The sequence below is a fragment of the Osmia bicornis genome, chromosome 2 (genome assembly GCF_907164935.1).
Source record: "Osmia bicornis bicornis chromosome 2, iOsmBic2.1, whole genome shotgun sequence".
In the NCBI taxonomy this organism is placed as follows: domain Eukaryota; kingdom Metazoa; phylum Arthropoda; class Insecta; order Hymenoptera; family Megachilidae; genus Osmia; species Osmia bicornis.
Genome location: NC_060217.1, coordinates 12,448,099 through 12,474,812, shown reverse-complemented (window position 1 = coordinate 12,474,812; position 26,714 = coordinate 12,448,099). Strand labels below are relative to the sequence as shown.

The following is a 26,714-nucleotide window of genomic DNA, read 5'->3' as shown; positions in this document are numbered from 1 at the left end:
AAATTTTTCTCCTCTATCGCTCAAAGCCAGCAGATTTTACTGCTCTTCGATGCGCAATCTCATTTAAATACGTATGTAGGAAATCTGAAAGTTCTAACGAGAAGAAATCTTCGGACGGTAAATGAAAAAGAATGAACAGTTGTTTGAAGATAAATGAAATTCACTGGGAAATTGGATGGATGAATAGTTCTCAAACGAGATTCAAAGTATTTACCGTCACGAATCGTGTTCGGTTGGAAAATTTTTCTACCTTTCAAGATCTCTTTGATATCGTAATTGGGATAGAATAAACGAGCGAGTTGCAAAGGGGAAGAGAATTAACGAGACGAATCGTGTTACGAATGCAGTGATCTTAAAGATATTCGTGGGAACGAGCGCAGGAAGAAACAGAAAGATAGACTTTGCATAACGCGGCACACGGAAGCGCGGGATCGTCTCGATTGACGATATCGAATCGCGATATTTCGATAGAGATTCTCTTCGTTTGCGAAACGTTCACCCGTTAGCTTTTACACAGGATCCAGTATTCGAATAAATTCAAATTTCCCATCGAACCTTTGGTACCTTCGCGGTTCCGCGTTGCTTTTACCGAATAACTTTCTCACGCCGGCGATTCTCTAAAACGGAGAAAGGTTCGATTTCGTTTTCGATTTTCAATGGTATCAAAGGTTCGATTAGCCAACTTTCCGAGATAGCTAATTGTACGAAATGGAGGATTAAATGAGGCGGTAAGCGGCTTCGGAGGATCGAGAGGCGACCGTGAAAGAAAGTTCAGGTTCGTTAGCGTGCATGGCGGAGAGAAATAAAAATTCTCGCGCGATTCTGTCGGTCACGGATAAACGCGGATGGCATAAAAGGAGGCTCGTTTCTTCTCCGACCGCGTGAATGGAAGAATGGCGAAAGTGCGATGAGGAGAGATTATTACTCTGCACCGACGAACCAGCCGCGTTTCGTCCTTTTCTTTTTTTTTACTCTCTATTTTAATGTATGTTTCTGGTTTAATAAAATGAATTTTACGGAAAATTGAACGCTTCGAGGAAAACAAGCGCAGATTTGAGATAAAGCCTCGCGTTGCGAGTAGCGTTGCATGTGCACCCGGCTGCAGCTCACAGACGTGGGTTAAGAATAGTAAGAGTCTGTCGCGTAATCGATCAGATCCCTCGATATTTTCGCACGCGCTACTTAAAGCCGCTTAAATCGCCGACACGATCGTCGTCGAGCCGGACGAATGCAACGAACTATGGCACGAGATACCGGGACGGAAATCGGGTCAAGAGAGAGGTGAACGGACCAAAAGATTCTGTGTCGGAGATCCGCCTTTTGCCCGATACGTATCGGCGACAATTAAATCGTTCGATCGACCTGGCAACCTCCGCCGCGGCATCTCCTGCGTCGGCAATTCTTTTTATCTGCTCGCCGTGGGAAATGCGCCACGTTATATTGTCACTGCTGTCGATTCGCGCCAAATCGTCTTCTGAAAATTCATTTCATCTCGGGATCGTCTGCCAGACTCATCTGCTTTTGGATCTCACGCCGGAAGACCACTAGCGAGAACGGAGACCAATCCCGCCGCCACCTGGCGGTCGCTGACCCGAACTAAAGGCGTCCGGGCAGACTCACCGCCTTCCCTTTCTACCAAACGCCTACAAGATATTTAAAAGGCTAGCAGAAGGAAGTTTTCGACCACGTTCGAACGAGATTACGGTTTCCTCGGTCATGTAATGGCCGATAATTGCAGGTGTAACGAGCACGACGCGATACCTGAACCCCGCTACACGCGCGTGGTTACGCGTGCGTGAACAAAGCTTCCTTGGATCGAAAGTAGCTGCAAGTTGCGTGTCTGCTTTCCGTCCGGTTATCGCTCGACTTCTTCCCTCAACTTCTCTTATGTCATCGCTGTTACCACAGGCTAAGCGAGTAGCTTCAAAAAAGAAATGATATTTAACACAGTTTATTTCGCCTAGCGCTGTTTCTTATCGGCGTTATTGCAACGCGAATCACGTTTGCCACGAGCCGACTAATTACAGTCCGTCTAATTATCGCTCGTTCGTAACTTAGCGCCTACGGTTCAACGGACCGTAATCCTCGACTTGCCCCCGCTTTATGTATCATCCAGTTCGAGAATGGAAAGAATCACTTTGAGGCAGTTTAAAGCCGTTGAATGACACCGTTTACAATCTCACTGCAATCTGATTAAAGGTAATGTTGTTCGAAGCTTTCGAGTGTAAGCCGTGTTCGGTAAGCAAGTATTTCCAACGTTATCTAACTTTATCGGTTGATCAATTAATAAGTGATTGTAAAGCGAAGCTCTGCAATTTTGTTGCACGACGTCGTGTCCTACTTTTAATATATATTCTTTTTAATTATCCAAACAGTATTCGAAGTATTTTATGAAATTGAGAAATTATGGAGTGCATGGCAAATTTGAACGGCGTATATCGGAAGTGATTCGATCAGGAAAGCCTTCGGGCGTTTCATTTCACGCTAATTACGCGATGCTCTCTCGACCGTTTTCCCATCCTCCTCGCGTGCTCCAAAGTCGAGATTGAACTTTTCTTCAAGGCCACGAATAGATATTCGGGTCAGCATTTTCCTCTTGACGCATCCGCAAGCTCCGAGTAACTAATTCCTAAATTCTCTCGTCCTTACATCGTAACAACGACTTTCGTACAATTTTCAGTGAAAAACAACTCGTCGAGTGAAGAGTCGTGAGCAAGAAAACGAGAGTTTCCGCTTTCTTTCTATCGACGCGTATTTGTTTTCTTTTCAATTCTTTTCTAATATTTGAAAAAAAATCAATATAATTTATATTCCGTTGTTCAATTATACAATTAAATAACGAATGAAATAAGGATAAACGCGTTGCTTGTTCGTTCCAGCAGCAACGGTAATATTAAAAATTCCAGAGGAAGCATTGAAATTCAATTATATCAAACCGCTCTATCATTTATTTTCGCGAGCATAGAAGAACCAGGTTAGGTTAGCATCCGCGTCCGAGTCGCGGATCATTAATCAGCCGGGTCCGTTTTTATCGATCAGCTGATCGCTGCGTCCTCGGTCATCGAGCGTTCTAAATCGCTCGGAGTTCCATCCTGTAACTTATTCGACACACCGTCGACCGGTTTCCATCCTCGATAATCGACCCAGTGACCTTTATACCCGGCGACCTTACGTGCACCTCCTCTGCACGCAACTCGTGGCTAGAAATTACCCAGACACGGCTTCCTGGTGCATTGCTCGCCACTTTCTTGCCAAGCTTTTGCCGTGACATTAACGTTTCGCGTTAACGGTACCCTCGCCCCGGCAAAGATAGAACCTGAGCAATCGTACAGTCACTGGTCACTTTGCATATTCCCACGAATTACCTATTCTTTATAGCTAAGTTCAAAGGTGAACATTCGACTTGGTGGAAAGGGTTAAATCTCTTAATTGCTTTCTCCCTTCGACCAAGAGTCGAGTTAAATCCGCGAATTGGACGAAAAAGGGGATGAAGCATGGCGAGGGTAAAAAAAAGGGGAGTATCTCGAGGGTCGATTGTGAACGCGACTTAAGCCTCTTTTCCTGAGAGTGCAGGCGGCTCTCTTGCTAGAAGAGCAGACGAGGCCGTGTGAAGGAGGCACACTCACCTTACCTACGACCTACTGAAACTAGCACACACGTTGCCCATCGAACTACAGTACGCTGGAGACACAACAAATGCGTCTGTCCGATCGAAGGTCTCGTTGTATCATTTTATGACTAAAGGGAACGGATAGAAAATGTGGAAATTTAAACATCGTTTTGGGGGACCAAAAATTAGTCGTTCGAAATATCCAAAAATACGAATGAAAAGTTTAAAAAATACAATTATGTAAAAATTTTCTCAGCATTTGCGTCTGCCAAAGCTAACTATTTGAGGCAAATCAAGGAAATTGAAATATTATCCCGGTTGTGCAAATTCTAATTGAAATTATGATTCAAATTCAATTGTAATACAGTTCAATTGTTAGTACCACGCCATGGACCAAGGATTTTTGATCCCCTAATACGGAAGTGCAGCCTTAAACATAGTTCGATGATAATGCAATTGGAGATCAATCAAAGTCACGTTGTATTTCCGCCGACCCGAGACCGATTGCGTCGCTAAAAACACGTGTCATTTTCTCGTCGCTAGTTCATAACTGTTCATAGAGTTGCAAAAAGCGAAGATCAAACAGCGACTGGTCGTTCGTCTGCTTTCGACAGGAAGCGTCAGATGCCGAAGAACCAGCAACCGTCCAACGGACACCGACAGAGTTTATTGACACGGGTTGTTCGACCGTGCAAACACGGTCAAACCGCGACTACGTGTGTTTCCATTACGGGACGAAGCTTATATTTTAATATTTTCCCTTGAAAATCACGCGGTGGTAGTAAAAGGAAAAGTTTGAAATTGGAAACAGCCCAGTTTGTTAGACGCAAGTTCGGTTTACTCGAGTTTGCACGGACTACTTTCCCGTGGGAAGGCGCGTTCGAATCGCGTCTCGATACAAAACGAGTCTGAAAGGTACGCGTGGAAACCGTAGAGAAATCGTTCACCGTGTTTGCTCGAACTTTTTCCATTTTTCTCCTTCGATTTCGTAGCGAGAAACAGAGAAACGTCGTAGAACTCGTTCGTCTACTTTTTAAAATAAAAAAGGGATGCCAAAAATTTGGAAAAATTCATGATTTTTTAATTTACCGATCGCGAGGCTCGAAAACAGTTAGATCCTCGGTAAGGATCAAGACCGGCTCCATTGTGGCCGGATTACGTTACGTCGGTGTTTTGCTAAGGTAATATCGTGACAAATGGTAGGACGCAGAAGAAACGCCACCGGTTGGGATCGAGTTTATTGACACGTTGCGGTTTAGTTAGGCAGACGAATGAATCGCCGGTGGTGGACGCACGAGTCGCGTTTCGTATTACCGCGGATACCGCGTGCCTCCGTTCCTTCGCGTTTACACACTGGCTGCTCATCGATCTGTATTACGTGATTGATCTTCGATGGCGCCTCTAACTGGCCGGAAACGCGTCCAATTATTAACACGTTCGGAGCCATTTGATAAACTTCACTTCACCCGGAAATAATTAATTAAATTACGTCGCTCTACTTAATCCAGGTGCATTCGTTTTGGCACGTGTTACGTTCGATTTGGAAGCACCTTGTGCTTGTAATTAGTTTGCTCGCTTTCACCTGGAACCGACAGATCGAAGATTAACTTATCGGTTCCTCGGTTTCCTTCAAAGAAACTCCAATTTCTTGTGTCACCTTTCGTCACCTTTGCGACCTGTAATTAATGTCCCCAACTTCTGTAATTGCTATTACGAATAAATGGAAACTGGTAGTCATTGTTTAATAACAGTAATTGAAACTGTATCTCGCGTTATGTTACAGATGCACGGTGGTGTTGTTCAACCCCCGGAAGAACACTCAGGCCCACGTGTTGAACGCCTGTCGCAAAACGGTCACATCCTTAGCGCTCGCTGGCGATGGCAGGTTTTTGGCGACCGGCGAATGCGGCCACATGCCGAACGTTCGTGTCTGGGATATCTCCGATCCGTACAATGCAGTGCAGATCGCCGAGTTTTCCGGCCACAAATACGGCATCAACTGTGTGGTAAGTAGTGCAAGTTTTAAACGGAATAGGGTGCATCTTTTTTTTGAAACACTGTACAAACGCTCGTTGTTATTAACCGACTCTGAGCGAAATTACTTTCCGGGAAAACGTCAGAAGCCTTTTCAACGCTGTACAGGCAACGAGAGAGGCCACGTTGAATGCATACAATGAAAAAAAAATGGAGTCGCACCCAATACGCTCGCACGACCTTACACCGTGTCGCATGTTAATTAAGACCCGCTGCTTTTATCTGTACGACGCTTCTGCGAAGACGCCTCGTCAAGGTGCTTCCGCGACCGTGAAATTTCCTCTCCTAGAACAACTGATTCTATGCAGGAATAATTCTTTGATCCCTGCATCGCTAAAGGTGACTGCAGTCATCCACCGTTAACAGCAGAATCGCTTCAACTATTGTTAGTTTCACAGAATTGAAGGTTTTTAGATGGAAAACAAATGACAAAACCGGGTTGAGAACAATTTTCGTAATGAAAGTGAAGAATCACAGAAGTGAACGAAATGCATTCGCGCCACGTGCAGTTTGCTTGCACGAGGTGTCTCGATGGTAGGCAAACTACGTGAATACGAAATCCTCGTCCGTTCTCAGCGAACGGAGAACGGTACTTTTTTTATTGTTCTTCTGCATTCCCTCGATACTTCAGGTACGATGATCCCTCTTCGACTCGTACAGGAACTAGCACCTGAAATTTCTTAAATTCACCAGCTTCTTTTCGTCAGGATCATTCCTCTCCCTAATTTTAGATACTCGTATCTGCACTCCGAGTAAACGAGCAGATCTAACGGACGTAACACGATTTTTCTTTCAAGGCATTTTCACCGAGCAACAAGTACGTGGTGTCTGTCGGCTCGCAGCACGATATGATCGTAAACGTGTGGGACTGGAGGAACAACGTTAAGGTGGCGTCGAACAAAGTGTCGAGTAAAGTGAAGGCCGTCTGCTTCGCGGAAAACGGCAATTACTTTGTCACCGTCGGCAACAGACACGTGAAGTTTTGGTATCTCGAGTATTCCCGCAGTGCCAAGGTAATTGAATGTTAATTTGACCGTTCGGTGTACCGGTCGATCCTCTTGTCCGATTAACGATAGTCGGAGGGGCTGGTAACGTAAAGGCAAAGACGGTGATAGTAGGAATTTTGTTGCACAGTACAAGGAACCTGTGCCTTTGATGGGTCGTTCCGCCATATTAGGAGAGCAGAGAAACAACGATTTCGTGGACGTAGCCTGCGGCCGTGGGGAAATGGCAGATTCCACGTACGCGATCACCAAAACGGGCCTTCTATGCGAATTTAATAACAGGAGGTTGCTGGATAAATGGGTGGAGCTTCGCGTAAGTACTCTTGCCTGCGTAAGGATTTCTCGAATACTATCTTTAAGGCTATTACGCGACCCCCATAAGCCTGCGAGAACCATCGCGATATTATCATAAGGAAATTCATTTGAACGTTCTTCTCACGATGAAAGTATTAGCAAGTTGCAGATCGAATAAGCGACTTACTTACGGAACTTTCAAGCACAAGTGGTATTTTGCAACACTTTTATGTCATCGAATCGTGTGACATAATGTCTGGAAATCGGTCATTTGATTATACAACCGCGTAATGCGAAGTATCGCCTGTTTCCAGACAACCAGTGCCAATTGCATGGCCGTCGGGGACAAGTACATCTTCATCGGCTGCGCGGAGGGTATCGTCAGGTGCTTTAGTCCTAGCACGCTTCAGTTCATCACCACCTTACCGAGAACGCATTACCTAGGCGTGGATGTTGCTCAGGGATTGTCCATTAGGTACGCTCTCCCTTTCCTTTTCCCCCAGTCTTAACCGTTCGATCTTCCGACGTCTAATTGGGTCAATCCAGACCTAAATCAATCCTGTCGATTGCAGTCACATGTCTCAGCATCCAGCGAACGCGAGGTATCCGGACGCGATAGCCCTGGCGTTCGACGAGCAGAACAACAAGCTCACCTGCGTCTACAACGATCACAGTATCTACGTGTGGGACGTCCGAGATATCAGACGGGTGGGCAAGTCGCATTCGTTCCTTTACCATTCGGCTTGCATCTGGGGCGTCGAGATGTACCCGACGGGATCCGAGTCCGTCAGCGCGATGCCATCCGGAAGCTTCATCACCTGCTCCAGCGACGACACCATCCGCGTTTGGAACCTGGAGAAGGACGTGCCCTCGAACGACACGCTTTACAAGCGGAACATCTACAGCAACGAACTGTTGAAAGTGTTGTACATAGATCAGGAGTTGACTTATCTGAAAGACCTGGATCTGGCCGCGGCTGGTTCGACGGAGAAGAGCGACGCCTCGTACGACGGTCGAAACGGTGTCAGGTCGATCAGAGTCAGCCCCGATGGCAAACATCTAGCTTCCGGGGATCGATCGGGGAACATACGGATTCACGATCTCTCCTCCCTGGAAGAATTGTGCCTGATCGAGGCGCACGACGCGGAGGTTCTCTGTCTAGAGTACTCCAAGTTCTCGAAATTTTCGGCCGAGGCTCCTAGGTTGCTCGCCAGCGCCTCGAGGGATCGACTGATCCACGTGTTCAGCGTCGATCAGGGGTACAACTTCTTGCAGACCCTCGACGACCATAGTTCTTCAATTACTGCCGTCAGATTCTTCAATCAGAGCAATCAGGGTAATCAGATTCAAATGGTGTCCTGCGGTGCCGACAAGAGTATTATTTTTAGGCAACTGCAATCGGTACGTTGAACTCGAGACCACGCGCGGTTTATCATTTCTGTTCATACACGATCAGGGTTTATTTATTTCAGACTCCAGGAGGAATGCCTCAATTCGCGAGGGGTCACAATGCTCAGGGAAAGACCACCTTGTACGACATGGAGGTCGATTCCGGGCAAAAGCACGTTTTAACTGCCTGCCAAGATAGAAATATAAGGGTTTACAACGTGGCCACAGGCAAGCATAGCAAAACGTTTAAAGGATCCGTCGGTGAGGATGGGTCTCTTATTAAAGTTGTTTTAGGTAAGTATCCCTTATGTACAAGTATGGTATGATTGTTTTATTCATCTTTCAATTCGATACTTTATATTTCAGACGCGTCAGGAATCTACGTAGCTACCTCGTGTACAGATAAAACGCTGTGCGTGTACGATTACTATAGCGGTGAATGTATGGCCACCATGCTCGGTCATTCGGAATTGGTTACAGGCCTGCGTTTTAGTCCCGACTGTCGCAACCTCGTATCCGCCAGCGGAGATGGTTGTATATTCGTCTGGCGTGTTCCACGCGACATGGTTGTAACTATGCAGGCGCGTCTTGCTCAGCAAGCGATGCGAGCTGGAAAGTAAGATCAAGTTAATTAAACCTCTTATAATACTCGTATCTGAACCCTTAACGCTACAATCAACTTTCTCGTTTAATTTCAACCAACTGTGATTTAATTTTCTTTTAACTTTTTCTTTTTCAATTATTTAATATCAATTTCGCGCAATGACAGTTATTGCAAAACGGCACTCGCGACAAATAAGGCTAAGGTGTGTATAAGCGTACGTGATACAGAAAAAAAATTCTTACAGGAGGCCGCCTCAAGTGAACGGCACAGGAATCGAGATACAATTGGACAACGAAACCTTTGGATCGCCGCCGCCAGAGTTCCTGGATCCAAACGCGAACCCAACGTCGCAGAGCGTAGGCGTGGATTACAGGTTTAGCGTGGGCCAGTTACCGCTTTGGGCGAAGAAGCAGATAAACACAAACGCGGACGAGAGCGGCCCTCTTGGCTCGAACGTTAGACCCTTAGGCGTTGACCTGCCGAAGGGACGATGGGCGCAAAGGGTTCAGCAGGGAGACGGTATAACCGTCAAATCCGTTTACGACAGCGACGAAGTTATACCCTTTCCTCCTCCTCGCGGTGCGATCGATTCGGACGGTGGCGGCGGAGGTGGCGGTTCGAAAGACAGCTCCATCGACAGCGGTACCGAAACCAAGTGTAGCAGCGATTATCGCAGGGAAACGATAATTATCAAAAGGGTAAGATTCTTTCGTCGATATCTTCCGCTACGAAATCCTACATTAACTCGGATCATCGTAATTTTAATAAATTAATATATTAATGTATCATTTTCTTCGATCTTCGAACGGCGGAGCCAGGTAATTTAAATATAAGTAAGACTGGAAAAAATGTTCGGTAGCACTTAGGTATTTTGGCCCTCAATTGGCAGTTTCCTGATTCCAGTGTAATGAAAATTTCTGGCTTGTACGCGTAGGGAACAGGCAATTAAGTCTTTTAAGAGTTTAAGGAGAGGAAATTATCCGACTGTTTGGATAATTTAACGTGTTAGCTGTCTGAGGCGTAATGGGTTTAAAAATAAGTCCCGGTCCTATGAAAAGTCTGCTTTATATTTAATTGAACCTAATAATTGAAATCTATTCACCAGACTCCGCTGTCTTATTTAATCGTTCATGCAAATATATACTAACAGCTTTGATAAAACTGGTTCTAGGAAGAGGATGAGACTGTATTTCAACCTTGTCCAGATAGTTACAGAGAACTAGCAGATGACACAAAACAGGTACTAACTGATTCCCAGTAACAACATTAATAATTGTATGGTAATTCGATCGCGAACCAGAGGCAACGGCAGAGCAGAGGTTGGATCGCACACTTTCATGTTTGTCCTTTATTTCGTTTGATCTGCTTCTCATATCGTTCCTTTTTAATCCTTTATTTCTCTCGCACGGAATGATTCGTTCCCGATTCGTTTTGTTTTCATTCTGTGTTTTATTTTAACCGACGACACAGGTAATCGGTGGTAACGTGACCGTAACTAGAGGTAGCAATATCACGGAATTGACGCGTCAGTCAAGGAGTCGTCACCATACCGACGATAGCAGTCTCGGCAGCTTTAAATTTGAGGTACATCACACTGAACGCCTCAAGCGCCTGCAAAGCATCGTGATACGACAGGCCTGCACAGCAAGTAGTTTAAAGGGGAAGGGCAACCCCTGCTGCCCCTGGACAGTTCGAAGGGCAACAGCGGTGGGCAGAAGCTCCAGACAGTAAAATAGCCAGTTTCTTTAAAGCTTAGGTTACATTGGTAGAGTATACTAGCGCTAGTACGTTGGAGTGATGGAGAAAGGCTTATGGTAGAGTAATTCTTCGCGGTACTATCCTTTTCTATTCTTTAATGTAGTATCTAGTAGAGATATTGGAACAGGATCCTTTGAGCTTGCTATGGTAAAATCTCTAGTATGTCTGCCTTAAGTATGAAAGAAATTGATTAAACCTACTTCTACTAATAACCAGCTGCTAACCACTTTCCCAATCGTTTACACGAGCATAGTAATATATTTTTTCGACCAGCGCTAGTATACTCTACCAACATAATCTAGGTTCAGGAGACTGCTATTCAGAGTAAAATAAGCTGTCCTTGGACTAAAGTACAAAATTAAATGTCTGCTGAGACTATTTGCTGAGCAGGTCTACTATAGAGTAACACAGTCAAATGAGACACCTATTAATTATTGCATCTGTTTTAATGAGCTTTTCAGTTATTTATGCTTGCTGCTTATGATTGCCTCCACATATCTAACCCTAAGTTGCATAAAGTTTAAACTCACGCTCGAACAAATAACAGTACTCGTGTTAGACGAAACGAAGGGCATTCTTTTCCGCATTTTTTTTTTCAATGTACGTATTTTATAGGATCATGAGAGCACGGAACACGATGGGGACGTGGAAGATTACTCGGAAGGAGAGAATGGAACGACTGGTTCTGAAAAATCCCATCATAGACTGATGTACTATCCTGCGCCGGAGGACACGGTATCGAATCAGTTCACTGTAAATGCTATGGACGTAGAAGAGCTACGAAGGTTGGTCTGTCGATTAATTAATCTCCTCAGGGACGAAGTCGTAGGGAATTATACATCACGCATGATTGTCACGTAGATCTCAGAGGCGACAGAAGAAACCCAGGAATGGAGAAAGTGGTCGAACGAGCGAACTGACCGCTTCTGGCAGCCAGGAGGATTCGGATTCCGAAGGTGGAGCGTCTACTCCAAGCGCGGAACGAAATCCTTTGTCCATGCTGTCGGAAGCTAGTTCGGAAGGGTTCGATCAGCTGGCTAAACAGAGCCATCGCGAGAAGTATCTCAAGAATGCTTTCGAATCTCTCAGCGGCGCCGAGGAGCCAACGAATAGGATCGCGAAAACGACTAGTATTAGTTCCCAATTTCATGGAAGGTAGTTGTTCGTTGTTTGCTTTTAAATAAACACACTTCTTGCAGCGAATGAATTGAACGGACATTTATAGGCTTAGCGGCGGTGGTGACAATGCAACTAATAATAAGGTTCGCAACGCGGCTGTGGTAAACGCGACGAAACAAGCGAGAGGCGACGCAGACGTCGTGAAAAAGCGCGAAGAGTTGCAAAGGAGAATAGAAGAAACTAGGAGAAAATTGCAAAGCGTAAGAAACGTTGCCTGCGCCGTTAATGTTCAATTTTACAGAACGTCTCAAAATGTGTGCGCACAATGACGGTGCACATTTCTTTTGAGATGGCCAGATAATTCAGTTTCTTATTCCATATACAGGTTGGCTATAAGTCTTCGCTAAAATCCAGCCAAAGTATATCGGATTTGAGCAGCCACATACCCGAGAAACATCATCGTCCGAACCGGCTGAGCACAGGTAACAAATCCGGCCAACAAACACAATACTCGAAACCGATCAATCCTTGCAAACCTATACCGAATCCAAAGCCTTTACTAAAACCTCAGCAACTCGTTAACAAAGTGTCGGGTGTGGGGAATGCGCTATCCAAGCTAGATGTTCCAACCGAGAACTGCTTATCCAAAAGTCCGACCACCCCGTGTATAAGTGACAAGACAAAACCGTCTCTAAATCGTCCGTTAACGTTGACTCTGAAAAAAACTGAAAAGTATAAGCTGTCGCTGAACAAACCGAATCAATCGTTGCCCGAGTCGCCCGTGTGCGAGGAGCTCAAGCTCCTGAAGGAACAGTGCAAGAAGAACGTAAGCCGATTCGCCAGGTTCGCCCAGAAGAGGCGTTCGTGCAGCTATTTCATCGGCCTGGACGACAACGAGGAGGACATGGAGAATATAGCCAAGTCTTTCGAAAGTTTACCAGCGATGAACGAGCGCAACATCGAGATTCTGAAAGACAATATGGACGACGGTGACGAGGGGAACGGAAATTTTAGCGACGATTCCTTGGAAGGCGATTTCAAGAATCCTCCTCGACGATGCGTCAGCGATTACCAAATAAACGTGCACATAGACCGTCGCTCCGACAACCACAGAAACTATTCGTCTACGTACCAAACCTTCCCAAAACGAATATTGACTGGCTCTCAAGAGAGCATACTATCCGATGCCTCCGTGGAATCGTTCTCAAAAGGAAGCGCTGAAATCTTGGACTACAGTCACTACGACAACGACAGACATTCGAGCGCGAGTTTCTTTTTGTCCCGTCGAAAGATGCAAGCCGGACGCAGTCAGGAGAGCATCCTGACGGACGAGTCCGATTACCAGATGTTCCCCCTGCACGAGAACATGGACCATAGAAGCACAGAGAGCGTGCTAACCGACGACTCCGATTCCCTGGTGAAATCAGCGCCTCTGGAGATGTTGTTCGATTCTCATTACAAAAGAAAGAGGCAAAACTCTGAAACCTACAGCGGGAATCCAAATAATGCCGTGGAACCATCGACCAATGTACAGGATTCTGCGAACGACTCGACTTCCTGCAGGGCGGTGTTCAGGTCGAAGTCCCTTCAGGATACTAGAATAAGCAAAGCGAGGAACGAGAACAGTTATACGGAGGATGACAACGTTCGACCAACGACCTGCATTTACTACGAGTTCAATTTCAACGATGACAACGACGGGAACGTCGAGATGAGAATTGGAAGCAAATCAGATACCATGCCACGGAGCAATAGTCTAAAGGTGAGCAAGGAACCGCAATCGATGCTGATACTAAACGACTTCGTGGCTCATAAACCACCGAAACCGAAGCGAAACTCGGCTCGAACGCAGAGTATGCGTAACAGAGCTCGTCCAGCGTGGAACAAGTTCGCGGTGGACACGTCTCGCGTCAAGTCCGACTGTGACGATTTTGCAAACAAGTCAGAGGCTCGAACACCGAGCGCGGACGTGAAATCGGAAAGTACCGAGTCTTTTCACGGTTCAAAGAGTATCGAGCAGCTGTTGCAGTCGTCTGGTTATTCCTTGCAGTCCAACGAAGACAAAGATAACACTGCAACAAAGTTCTACAGCCTCCAGAATCGTCGTTCCTCGGATAAAGTTGGCGTGTACGAGGCTGCTAGACCAATGGAGAGTTTCACATACGATCAGAATGATTCCTCTCGTCAGACTTGCTGTTTCGAGGCTCAAATTCCAACGAAGGATACCCAGGAGACCTACGACTCTCTGGAACCTGGTGGTACCTCCTGCGAGTTACAGAATCCATCCTCGAATTTGTTGTCCACGAACGAGCGAATCGACAACCTCGATGCTAGCGTGGATCTCAGGATCACTAGAGCCATCGAGGGAACTGTTAAACTGCTGTCCAAGGAGTTTGAAAACTTGGTTAGAAGAGAACAGTACTTTATGAAGGAGAAGTGTCTGCGTATGACTCAAGACTCGAATGAAAATTTTGCGAAACTCGAGGCTGAGAGGGACGGTAGATTCTGTTCGATGAAACGAGATATAAGGTTCCTTTCCGGCGGCGAAGACAGCGATTTCGCGGACACCTCCGCGATAGACAAGTCGATGATGGAAAGCGGTTCTTCGACGTCCGCTTCGAGCTGCACCAACTCGCCAAAGAGAATGTGGCCGCCAGCCTCGCGTTGCCAGAGCCACATGAGGTGGACTAAAACCTTGCCAACCATTAATCAGGCTATACTACCATCAAAGCATCCTTACGCAGGTACTTGAGGGCTAAAGGAAGAAGTGTCGTCCAGATTCTTATCTTCTGTTCGTTACGTAGTGGATGTTGACAAAGTATACACTATGTTCTTTCTTTGTACTCTCAATGTGACTGTTTTTATTCTGTACAGTTATCAGCAAGTTATTATTGTACATTTCATTGGCCCGATACGTTTATTTCATTTCAAGACGGCAGCAATCATGTACTTTTCAGTTTGAACGCCTTTTATATTCATAAACACGGTTTTATGAATATTCTTTTATTTTTTTTTATTTTTGGTTTAGCATGATCCGCGATCGACAGCATGTTTTGTCCTTATCATGTAGTTCTATCCTGCTTCCTCATTCTATTGTGAAACGTTTTATATCCCATTTTGTTTCAACTTTACAGTTACTCTTTATTTTATTTTTAATTATTAATAAAGATGCAACTAGTGATGGATGGTAACATAAAAAAGTTTCAAAGATATTTGTAATTTGAATTATTTAAGAATGTTCGTCACTAGCTATGTCTCGTTGCATTTGTATTATAGTGGCTTACATATTTTCTCACACGAGATTAACATTTATTTTGTATAAAAAACAGACATGCTAAAATTTTTGAGAATTTCATAAACATAGTTTTAGCTGAAGCTTTCAAAAGATGGCGCCACAAGATACTGTCCGGCGAATTTTCAAAACTTTCACTTACCAACTCTCTTAGAATTGAAAAGTGTGCGAATAAATATGCGAGTCACTGTGCGTAATCAAACACGAATCTTACAATTTGTTAACTATAGAAATCTGCCATACGGTAATTCATGATTTCGCATATATTGCTTTTGCAATATGCATGAGAGAAAACAGCCTATATTCGTTTTTCTATCCGTTCAAATCGGTGATACACTATTTACACACAAGTACACTGTTCGAAACTTCTACAAATACTTAAATCGTTTGAAATTTTAAAGATAGGTCTATTTATATTAATTCAAGAAAAAGAAAACGAATCGAAGGTAAGTTTTCTCGAGAAAAAAAGAAAGATCACAATTACACGAAAATACAAAATACACTAAAAATTATGGTAAAATAGTAGCTTAGTGCATGTGTGTGCGTGTTGTTGTCGACAGTTGGCAGTAGTGGGGGGCGAATCTCGTCAAAAGTTTTTGACAGCGAAGAAGAGGGGGGGTGGCATGCGACGTGCCTGTTCGCTGAGTGATCTTTCCATCAGCCCGCCAAATAGGTTACTGCATGGTCCAATACAAGGTACCCTTTCATTGTGTCCCATGTCTTTGAGGGTCTTTCCAATATAGAAACTGAAAGATTAAATCAAGAAACAAACTTTTCTATTCCGGTCGTTCGAATAGTTCATTGCCGCCGCCATATTTTTGTACCAAGTTCAAATCTGCCCTCTACTAGTTGTCACAGTCACGACGAGTGCGTTCGGTCTTTTAGAAATTAATTTTGGAACGACCCCCGTATAGCATAGTTATCTTTTATTAAAATCAATGGATTTTTCGATATTTTGACATTTTAATAACTCAAAAGCAGTGGCGGCTTGTCGCTAAAATTAGTAGGTGTGCTGATCCAGAAAATTTTTAACCTTTGTTTTAAAAGCCGGCATTGCGGATGCGACAGTACGCAGCTTCGCGCGCAGCTTCCTATGTGTGCATGCGCACAACAGTCAAACACCACGCCATTAGAATGCGAAGCGCAGAGTTCCATACAAAGATTTTTGTATCTTTTTCATAAAATGGGGGATGGCTACTGACATTTACAAGTATAAAGAAAGAATTAAAGAAAAAAGGACTCATTATTTTAAATGTTATCGATAATACCAAGTGGAAATAGGGGGTGCTACAGTTCCATAGTGCCTATACGCGAGTCGCCGCTGCTCAAAAGTTAATTATTGATATTACTGTTTGATTCAAGATATCGAATACTATTATTTTTCTCTTTTTAATGTTGCATAAACAAATATAAACCGAAATTTATACGTAGATACGTATTTACTCGTAAACGTAGATAATGTTTTAGGTAAGCTGATTTTTTTCTAATAATTCTTAATAGTTTCAGGAAAAGTAGGTAATAAGAATGTAAACACCGCGACGAGAAGTGGGCTAGGAAACGCGAATAGCGGGAATCCGTCTCGACACGCTTCGACGAAGAACCATTCTTCTCACATGACAAGAAGCAGTAGCGTTGGAGTTTTAAATCAAGTACGTTCTTTATTAATTATTACTGTATACAGTTTGTATTTTTTCATTCTCAACGATGGTATATATTATAGAGCGATTCGGAATCGGACGTTGGACCAGGAAACGGAAGGGGATGGAACAATCAGACAGGAAATAACAGGATGAGCGGGTTGATGAGACCAACGATTAGTTCGCAAAATAAAATAAATCATCAAATAAAATCGAGTTCTTCTTCCAATAGCAATTTGCCGTCGGTTCTCAGGAGGAGAGGCATGCAGGGAGCATATTCGAGTGGTAAACTTATAATTAAAAAATACCAATGATTTGCTTTCTAAAGAATTTCTTTTCCTTTCGATTAACCCTCCTACAATTTCTTAGTAAATCTAAGTCAAGTGGGTAATCAGGAAGACTCCAGTTCAGAGGATACGTCCTCCAACGGAAACGGTGGAAAACCGGCGCTTCCCCCGAGACCTCGAAGCATCAGTATCGATCATTCTGCTACAAAGTACATTACACTTCCTTCGTAACACACTAAAGTACTGTGGGATATAAGCTTTTTAATTTATTATTTACTTGTACTATCGCAGCAGCTTAAGTCTACCTGGCACGACCGTGAGGAGATCGGGATCAACGACAATTATAACAAACGGTCGAAGCGGAAATAGCACGATAGGACAAAATGCGAGCAGAATGTCAACAGCAAATAGGAATCAGTTAGATCCTAGCCCCCAAGAGCTTCCGGTCAAAGATACCGATCGTGCCATCGATGTAGCAAGTGCTGAATGTAATCATCCCTTTTGTTTCTCTCTTTTCTTTCATGTTCTTTATCACAATTCATAATCATCTTGCCGTTTTCAAAGTGTAAGCATGCAAGATTGCAAGAGATACATACTTACAATAACAAATTGCTGTTAGAACAGGAATTTATTGATTGACGTTATTTTTCGTTTGAATATCCAATCAGCGTTGTAAGACATTAAAATCTAATGAAGATTTTACTCTTGCAGTAGGCACGGACAAAACATTAGGTAAACTAAAGACACCTATTGAGAATGCTGTCCTGTGAAAATAATAAAACTTTCAGTGTATTAAAAAAATTTGTAAGTGATCATGCTATGACAAAGCGAACAAACATTCAGACACAGAATCGTTACGGAATTTAGAACAGACTAGTACCCAGTCTGTAGATCGCTGTACATAACATGCTACACGTTTACGTTCAGAATTTTCATCGAACATTGAATCGTTCAAATGTATTTATTTATTTTCAATGTTTCGTCTGCTTTGTACGTTACATTAATCCGAGGAGAGTATTCATTTCCGGAATCATTCGATAGATTTACAAATTGATGGATAAATTTGTAAATACTGTACATAAATTGATTGAAAAATTCGTGTTACACCAGTCATGAAATTGCTCTTACTTAGATCATCTTCATAGACCACGAAATAATTAGTTCTCTCATCGTTAGAATACTAACCCAAGTATAGGTTTCACAATAGCATGGTCTCATTACGGATTTTAGAATCGATGTAACCTGCACGCTGCACGATTTCACTCGTCCCATTCCCTCCGCAACGAAGCGAATGTTACATATTTAACAATTCTTATCTTCATTCAACCTATGGAACATCCGCTTCTATTCGTAACCGATTCAAGAATATTCCTCTTTCCATTAAGAAACACGTTAACCATAGAAACACACTTTCGTCAGTTTGTCATCGATTTTAACGTAAATCTCCCTCTTGCAGTGTCCACGCAACTGTGCAACACAATCGCGGACGAACTGACGCGAACGGCGGACAATGTTGTGCAGTTGTACAAGCGTTTAACGATAGATAACGAAGACGATCCGTCTAGAGGTACCATCGACAGGGACACGATGCTAAGAGGGCTTGAATCGTCGGTAAACGAAACGATGCGTACCCTGCGACTGGTTGTCTCCTCCGGTGGCGATAATCACAACGACGGTTCGGCCAGCGGGGACAACGTATCGATGAACGAAGCTACTGCCAAGTTCCAGGAACTACTCGCCGGTCAAGATCAAGGAAAAGTTGTCAATATGATGCAGCAATACTCTGAGATGCTTTTAAGCATGATGCAGCAAATAATGGGAGGAACGCAATCGAGCCATACGTAAAAATCCGTCCACCTTACACGAGTTTTCTCCAAGGGGAGAACCATCAGGACATCCAGCCGCGGTGCACAGTTACTTATCGTATGTACCAACGTGTACAGCCTCTCGGTCTTTGTATACATGCCCTGAAGAAGAATGCATCGAGACACGCGTGCTCCTTCGTTATGGTCTCTCGATGTTTCTGAATTTGGATACGTAATTTCACGATTAAGCAGGATCGAGCGTAAACAGCACGTGTTCTAACTCGAATATAGATCTTTTTTCGTTCTTTTCTTTTTTTGTTGAACGCGTAGCTGTTTGCGAGCCAAAGGAAGGAATTGATCCAATTCCTTTTTTTTCTTAATCCAATCGTGAAGCGTTTTGAAAAATTTCTGAAAACGTTAGAAGTCAAAGTTGTTCGATGAATGATCGTGTATCGTTACATCGTGTACTGGACGGTGTTTGTAGCCAAAGTTAGTAGAATATTTACCGGCAATTTCGTGCAAACAGGTCCACGAGATTCGCGGAAGTTCGAACGGGCTAATTAGAGACAGGAGCGGGTACCTTGAACCCTCTCTTTTCCTCTCCCATTGAAGCGAAAGCAGAAAAGTAAGGGAAACGAAAGATTGACTGCGTGAAACTCACTCGTATCTTGAGGCCATACGCCCTGAAATGCCAATTAACTAAAGACTCTTAGACTAGTTTCCAGGCAAATATATATTATATATATATTTATCGACTATTTGCGGGATATTATATCATAATATTAGTCTTCTTGTTGTGTAACCAAAGGTTGTCTCTGCCTACGGTCTAAAAACGGAACCTCCCTTCCTTCCCTGACGTTTCAAAGCTTCGACAAAACATAATTAAAACGAAAAACCAAAGTATGCAGTAAGCGATGTGTAAACTTGCCGGTATGAAAAGAAATTACCTTGCAATTAGTTTAGTTTAATTGAAAAAAAAGAGAAAAGGCGGGCTTTGTAGACCCCTTGTCCGATTCACGTTTGTCGAAAAACCTGAACACGCGATTTTCTATTTTCAAATTTTGAATGAAACAAGCGATTGTTCATTATTCTCCTACCAACTTTCTCGTTCGCAGAAGACACGCGCGTTAGGAGTAGCGAAATTAATTTCACATGAAAACTACTACATTTAGCGACTGCATATTTTCTCATAGAAATTACAAATATTTTTACACGTGAATACCGTCGAGCGAGGCGAATGGCAAAAAGTTCCAGAGTCGCAAAGAAAACTTTCGTTGAAACGTTGCGGCTCGACAAGAGCAAGAAAAAAATAAAACGGGCTTTACTTAGGTTTCAAAGGAAGGAATTGTATCGAGGAATCAAAGTATTACGAGAACACGTATTAGTAACGATTTTATTACAAACACACGTGATTTCGTTTGTCGGTTCTTTTTTTTTTTATATAAATCGTAGTTACTTTCTCCATTGTCCTTTGTTGTGTAAAGTTCTCAGATTCTGTATGTAATTGTATAAAACGTGCCATTTAGGTTTAACCAGCATCGTTTACGTATACTGCTTTCCTAGGCGTACGAATTAATTCTTGTTGATACACGTGTAACATATCTTTAGTATCCTTTACGCGAATCTAAACTGTCTCTTATCGGTTATATAATTTATAAGACAACTAGGTTAAAAACAATCTTATGACTAACTGTAATTCAGTATTGCTTTACAGAATTTCTTTCTCTTTTTCGCTTCTCTTCTTAATTGAAAGTACTATTGTGTTCCGTTGTTCTTCGTATATTCTTTTTTGGCGCGAGAAATAATTTTTTTTATGAAGGTGACGTTATTCCTGCATGATACGGATCGACACCTTTGCCGCTTGTTTTTTCTTTCCGACGATCAGGCCGATAAGTAAGATCAAAAAGGTATCGATTATCGCTTCTAGTGTTACAGAAACTAACAATGGCTATGCCGTTGAACCTGATCGTTTTAGAAAATCGAAGCCTACGCTTGGCTTCGACGGTGAAGGTGTCGATCGCGTTTAATATATCATCATCGTGTATTTTAGAAATTCGAACGTTTTATATTAGATGTCAGGATTTTTGTAATGATACATCGTCGTTGTTAACCGTGAAGGCGTACGTAAAAGGATGGAACGAATGTCGAATCTCATCTCATATGCATCCCCTCGTGTTTACCTAGCTTCACGTGGTAATGAACCATTCCAAAATTTCACTATCTCTTTATCTCTCTCTCTCTCATGTGTAATAACCATCAAAGACATTGAAATACTTTTAACTTGATCGCAAAAAAAAAAAATGTTGATTTACTGGCTTTGTATATTGTTGTACTTGTTATTATTAAGGCGTATTGTTATGTAGTATGTTGTTCGTTTCTGAATCATGTACATATTTATTTGAACAATTTTTTTGCAGAAGACAAGACAGTTTTGGTAATCGTGAAATGCCAAATGTAATGATTTCGCCGCAAAAGAGAATGTAACTTTTTAGCACTTTGTTTTGTATATTACGTTAATAATTAATAATATAATAATTCTTACAAATTGATTAAGTCGCCGATAATTGTTGAGGGCGTTCGAAAGTTTCATTTTCAGAAAACAATAAGATCAACCCATAGGAATCACAAAGGAGGAGTGGTAGATCATCGTGGTGTTTCGAGAATTAAAAATCATGAGTAGCTTTTCTTCGCGCGCTAATTCTCACAAAAATATAGCTGCCTCTACATATAATAGGAACACTGGGTAAATATACGCATATATATAACATCAAATATAGTTCTCAAAATACAACAATATTACTATTTCAAAACGCGGGGTGCATGATTCGTGGAAGACTTACTTGTAACGATTTTGAGTGTCGCGTTTAAATACTGGTTGTACATACAGTTATTTTGTTGTGATTGAATTTTTCGCAAATCTGTCGTTATAGAAGTAACAAAAGGATAATATGACGAGCAAAGGCAAGAATGAAATACAATGAGTAGCTTAAAAATTAACTTTTCATGGAGGATCTGACCATACTGATCAAATTGTTGGCACTATTATTGCAAAGTCTCCACGTCTTCATCTAATGTGAGTTATCGTTTACCATGCTAAGTTTTTCATTATTCTAACATTTATCTGCCATTTGTTTGACGCAATTCCGCCAGCTGTAACGGGAAAATATAATAGTTTAATATTCGAAACGGAATGAAAATTATGAAATTTATTTCAAAACAACAGATAATGTTAGAAACCTCTTTCTCTTCGTCAACTTCGTCTTCGTCTTCGTCGTCGGAACCGTGAACCGAGGCAGCAGGAGTAGTGTGTCTGGAAGAAGAGGGCGATGGCGGCTCGCTGATAGGCCTGGGATAACTGAAACGACCTACTCCACCTTCAGCGTACTCAGAAGTTAATTCCGGATACACGGCTATCAAAGCTCGGATTCTGGCTTGACGGTAATACTGAAAATAATCTTTAAATTAAAACTAATCCAATTAGAAAATAATACAAAAAAAAAGATAAGAATAGAGTGAACTAACGATGCCAAGGTTTCTCCAATCAAGAAGATCGCTGAGACGTTCCGTACGATTTCTTTGAATGATACGCTGCCGGCGACTGAGTCGTGCAAAGTCGAACATGTAATGAGCAAGTTGTTGAACGCTATTCTCCAGACCAATGAATCTTCTATCCACGATGTAAATACCGTAACTCATTGGATCGGCTATATGTTCCTCCATAAAGCATCCAAAACCAGATAGATTCGTAGTTATACTAGGAATACCCATAACTGTACATTCCGCTGGAGTGTAGCCCCAGGGTTCGTAATACGAGGGGAAGACTCCCAAGTGACACCCTCTTACAAATTCTTCATAGTCGAGACCGAATAACGGATTTGTCGATGATAAAAATTCTGGATGAAATACTATCTACAACGTGAAACGGTAATTGATATTAATTGTAATTATTATACGTTATGTAAAAACGTATGTTGCCATTACCTTAACTCGTTCATTAACTGTATTAAAAAGATTGCATCTTCTGATAGAATTTAAAACTGGGTCGTTCCAGTCATCGATCACGTTGTGGGTAGTAATTGGGGGTAGTCCGTTTCTCTGTAGAGCATACAAACACCTACAACACAAAGCTAGAATTAAAATTCTTTATGCTTTGGCTACAATTTATGATCGCGTTGATTTGAAATCGTGTACTACCGTTTAATTTTGATAGTGTCTTCTTTTTGTAAAAGATCTTGCGCATCAGGCATGCGACCAGAAAGACACAACTCGTACATACGTTTTCCTATCTTTTGTTGTATGTCGTTAATCGTGTCCCTCAATGATTTGGTAACCTTCAATGGGAAAATTAAATTACTTATGAATAATCATTTCTTATTCAAATAGAAGGGATTTGTTAACTTACAGCATGACCTCGTAACGATTCTACATTAAAATTATTGGTGCGCGCTGGGAAAATAAGAAAAGCCACCACAGTGGTATCAGGTCTAGATGATTTTAAGTAATGATTTAATCGGGCTAAAGCTTCGATAAATATATCGGCTCCTTTGTTTCCAAATTCATAACGTCCAGCAATAAAAAAGTATAAAGTTTTATCCAGGTCAAAATCATAATGACTGAAACGATATACAAGTGTTAAGTTTAATACGAAGAAAGAACAGTTAATTAAAATCTTATTGGCGATACACACCCATAGAAGTGTCCTCTAACAAATTCGTGTATTTTTTCTTTACTAACAGCATGTAAGTTTTGAAATTCGTGTATTGCCGCGAATTTCTTCACGTTCAGACCATTTGGCGTAATTATATCTGGTTTCCGTTTCAACAAGTGTTCGGCCTCGAAACCTGTTATGTCCGAAACAGTCGTAAATATGTGCGCTAAGTGCGTAGCCGCACGTTCCATACAGTATCTGTGATAAATTTGTCGCTTTCCTGCCTCTTCATCGACATTAAACTAGAAAGAAATCTAGATGAGATACCAATTCTATTATCTTTTCGATGCTCTTTGCGATCGTCGAGTATACCTTATCTAAATTATTATAAAAGTCAGTCTTTCCCGCGCAAAGATATCTACCAAGAAGCGTAGCGTGCGTAGTGAAAACCGTAGCTACATCCACGTGTCTAGTTCTTAATGCAATTAAACCGACACCAGCTTGCCATTCGTGACAATGTACGACTACACGTGGTGGAACATCTGAGTATCCCTCTGCAGCTTTTCTAAAACGGAAAGAATCGTTCTTAGTGTAACAGGGCGTAGAAATAAATGTTAGGCTTCGTGTAATATAAAGTTTACCTAAATTCAGTGATAAATTGGCAAACGAGATAACCGAGAATAACGGCATCGTTCGCCTCTATATCGAGGTGAGGAATACCAAGATGACATGTGTTCCATAATTCTTGCTTGTATTCATCCAGCTTCCATGCTGCACTTCCGATATCAAAGAGAATTATTTGTGGATTTCCATCAACCAGCCATGTTCCTGTTACCACCTCAATAAGAGTTCTTATTTTATGAAATAAATCTTAGCCATTCTTAACATTTTAAAGATTTTGTAGAAAACAGAATGAAGCACATAACTACATAATTCACATATAGGACCATTACCCTTGAATTAATTCTGGCCTTGTATCTGGACTACAGCCAAATCATTATTCTTGGCACAGAATAAACTACTTTAGCATTGGAAGTATAAGATTTTGACTTTTTATTATGTACTTCCTTCTGCTACCCTTTTTTCACCCTTTATTTAAACCTACTTTAAATCCTTGATCACGTAAAACTTGAACAGCTAAGTGCAATGGATTGTTATTTGGAAAGTCTGCTTCCTCAACTTCAGTTCTAGCTGAAGTTTCTTTGTATGGACCAATAAGACAATACTGATCTCCCATTTCCTCAGTTGAAACAAAAGCTTTGGACCTTATTACTGTGTATATACCCCCAACTGAAATGAAATATTTAAAAATAAGTATAATAAATTTAAAGTTCTATTGTGAATTGTTAAATTTTGTATACCTTTGTTGGCAGCTTCCCATGCAACTTCAAAATTCCATCTATTTTCATGTTGTGCACTGTATCCACGATCCATAAATTCAAGTAAATCATTACTACTGTCCATACGGTAAAATCTTCTAGATACACGTTCCCTTGACATTTTGCTGGCTCTTAAGGTCTATATTTACATAATAAATTTAAATCAATGAATGTTTACATTGATGCAATATAGTATTTTAGAGAAATTGAAGTATATATAATATAATATTATTTTTTAAATTATTCAATGAATTTTTAAATGTATGCTTCAAATTTTAAAAATATTTTTATTTTATTGAATAAAAATGTAAATTAAAAATTTAATTCTGAGACGATTTTTCAAATTCTTTTATTTCAAGATGAAGATCAGGGCGGTAGAATTTCAATTGCCGCGTGTTAAATTTTTTAGTACAAGTTCATTGACGAAATATCATTGTCAAAAGAAGCACGTTGAGTGTTCAATGAGTTTATCGGAGGTCAATGACAGCGCATGGTATTTTATAGCTGTATGCCGGTTCCATTGAAGCGCACAGTGAAAGAGATCTTCCATGACACTTGCCGAAAACGAGGTATGAACGGAGAGATGAAAAGTTTACTTACTTCTCCTTGTAATAATGTTTCACAATAGAAAAGGGAAAAGACGAAGAGGAGAAGTAGATGGATGTACGAGCAGCTCCACAGTCAACCTCGCGTGAAGGTCACCACAAACTACGAAAGGTCACAAGGGCTCAACGGGGCTCGAGTCGGCTTCTTGCCCTACTTTGAACCCGACGATGAATCTTCGACGATTCACTGATAAACACATTGCTTGTATTTCTGTCGCAACCACAGATGGCACGAGATATCTGAATGTTTGAGCGGCTATGAAATCATTTTGGCTTGCGATCAGTCTTTTCCTTCCGATGACGCGGGTACTTACGTATGTACCACCGAAATATATACAAAAAGAAGTAAAGTACATTCCGATGCAGTTGCTAATAGAGTTTACTTTGGCAATAAAGAACATGTATACAAATTGCGCTACAATTATCATTTTTTGGGATAAATTTCTGAAGGAGAATTCGAATTATTTAAATAGTAGTTTCAATTATACAATTATAAGTTTTAATTGTTCGTCTACTAAATATAAATCAAATGTAATGTAAATCACGCTAAATTTGTTATAAATGTTATTTAAGGGATCTATTTACATTTATTTTATATTTAATTTACCTTTTGTCTAAGGCAAAATTTAGTTTTGGGGTGTCAGAGACCCCGAAGCATCAGTGGTCTCTGCATACCGACCCAATATCATCTGGGGTATCAGAGACCCCGAGGTACCAGTGATTGCATACCGACAGGGTAGCACATGGGGTGTCAAGGACCCCGAAGCATCGGTGGCGCATAGCGACTAGGTATCATCTGGGGTATCGGAGACCCCGAGGTACAAGTGATTGCATACCGGCAGGGTGGCATCTGGGGTGTCAAGGACCCCGAAGCATCGATGGCGCATAGCGACTTGGTATCATCAGGGGTATCGGAGACCCCGAGGTACAAGCGATTGCATACCGGCAGGGTGGTATCGGGGGTGTCAAGGACCCCGAAGCATATGTGGTGTACATGAAGCTAGCGGGAAGGAATAATAAAATATGATTATTTTTAATTTCTCTTAGTGTATTTCGTTTGTAATTAGCAGTTTTATCTCAATCATGATGTGAGCCGAAACTTTTCAGTAATTTTTTATAATAAACAGATTTTGTGATAATTGATAACTGTAATTGATTGGAAATCGTTTGTCATTTACAAATATACCATTTTCATTGTTTGTGAGTGAATAATTTCTCAATTATTTACAAGTTTGTTTTATAATAAATA

At 41.8% G+C, this 26,714-nt stretch overlaps 2 protein-coding genes across 11 annotated transcripts in view; one reads left to right on the top strand and one right to left on the bottom strand.

Annotated features, from left to right (window-relative positions):
- LOC114879295 (mitogen-activated protein kinase-binding protein 1) overlaps nt 1-21,382 on the top strand; it is a 54,446-nt gene extending 33,064 nt beyond the window's left edge. For 5 of the 10 annotated variants that reach the window (XM_029194089.2, XM_046290174.1, XM_046290175.1 and 2 more), the window contains 19 exons: nt 5,394-5,616; nt 6,442-6,657; nt 6,779-6,961; nt 7,257-7,417; nt 7,515-8,343; nt 8,415-8,625; nt 8,698-8,947; nt 9,180-9,633; nt 10,107-10,175; nt 10,406-10,519; nt 11,309-11,478; nt 11,555-11,848; nt 11,919-12,072; nt 12,198-14,556; nt 16,605-16,753; nt 16,825-17,026; nt 17,111-17,237; nt 17,320-17,516; nt 18,485-21,382. In XM_029194089.2, coding sequence (XP_029049922.2) covers nt 5,394-5,616; nt 6,442-6,657; nt 6,779-6,961; nt 7,257-7,417; nt 7,515-8,343; nt 8,415-8,625; nt 8,698-8,947; nt 9,180-9,633; nt 10,107-10,175; nt 10,406-10,519; nt 11,309-11,478; nt 11,555-11,848; nt 11,919-12,072; nt 12,198-14,556; nt 16,605-16,753; nt 16,825-17,026; nt 17,111-17,237; nt 17,320-17,516; nt 18,485-18,873 — 6,751 coding nt within the window. In that variant the 3' untranslated portion in view covers nt 18,874-21,382. Of the gene's footprint in view, nt 1-5,393; nt 5,617-6,441; nt 6,658-6,778; nt 6,962-7,256; nt 7,418-7,514; nt 8,344-8,414; nt 8,626-8,697; nt 8,948-9,179; nt 9,634-10,106; nt 10,176-10,405; nt 10,520-11,308; nt 11,479-11,554; nt 11,849-11,918; nt 12,073-12,197; nt 14,557-16,604; nt 16,754-16,824; nt 17,027-17,110; nt 17,238-17,319; nt 17,517-17,739; nt 17,833-18,484 lie in introns of all 10 variants that reach the window. The other 5 variants (XM_046290180.1, XM_029194096.2, XM_046290176.1 and 2 more) reach the window with 5 other exon arrangements.
- On the bottom strand, nt 20,213-25,704 carry LOC114879296 (glycogen [starch] synthase). Its single transcript, XM_029194097.2, has 12 exons — nt 25,461-25,704; nt 24,843-24,999; nt 24,587-24,771; nt 24,123-24,319; nt 23,854-24,046; nt 23,521-23,783; nt 23,236-23,446; nt 23,028-23,164; nt 22,815-22,947; nt 22,356-22,742; nt 22,071-22,277; nt 20,213-21,983 (listed from the first exon to the last, which is right to left on the bottom strand). Exons 2-12 carry the CDS (start codon nt 24,979-24,981, stop codon nt 21,951-21,953), a joined length of 2,085 nt encoding a protein of 694 aa, XP_029049930.1. The 5' UTR covers nt 24,982-24,999; nt 25,461-25,704; the 3' UTR covers nt 20,213-21,950.
- Nucleotides 25,705-26,714: the final 1,010 nt, after the last annotated feature.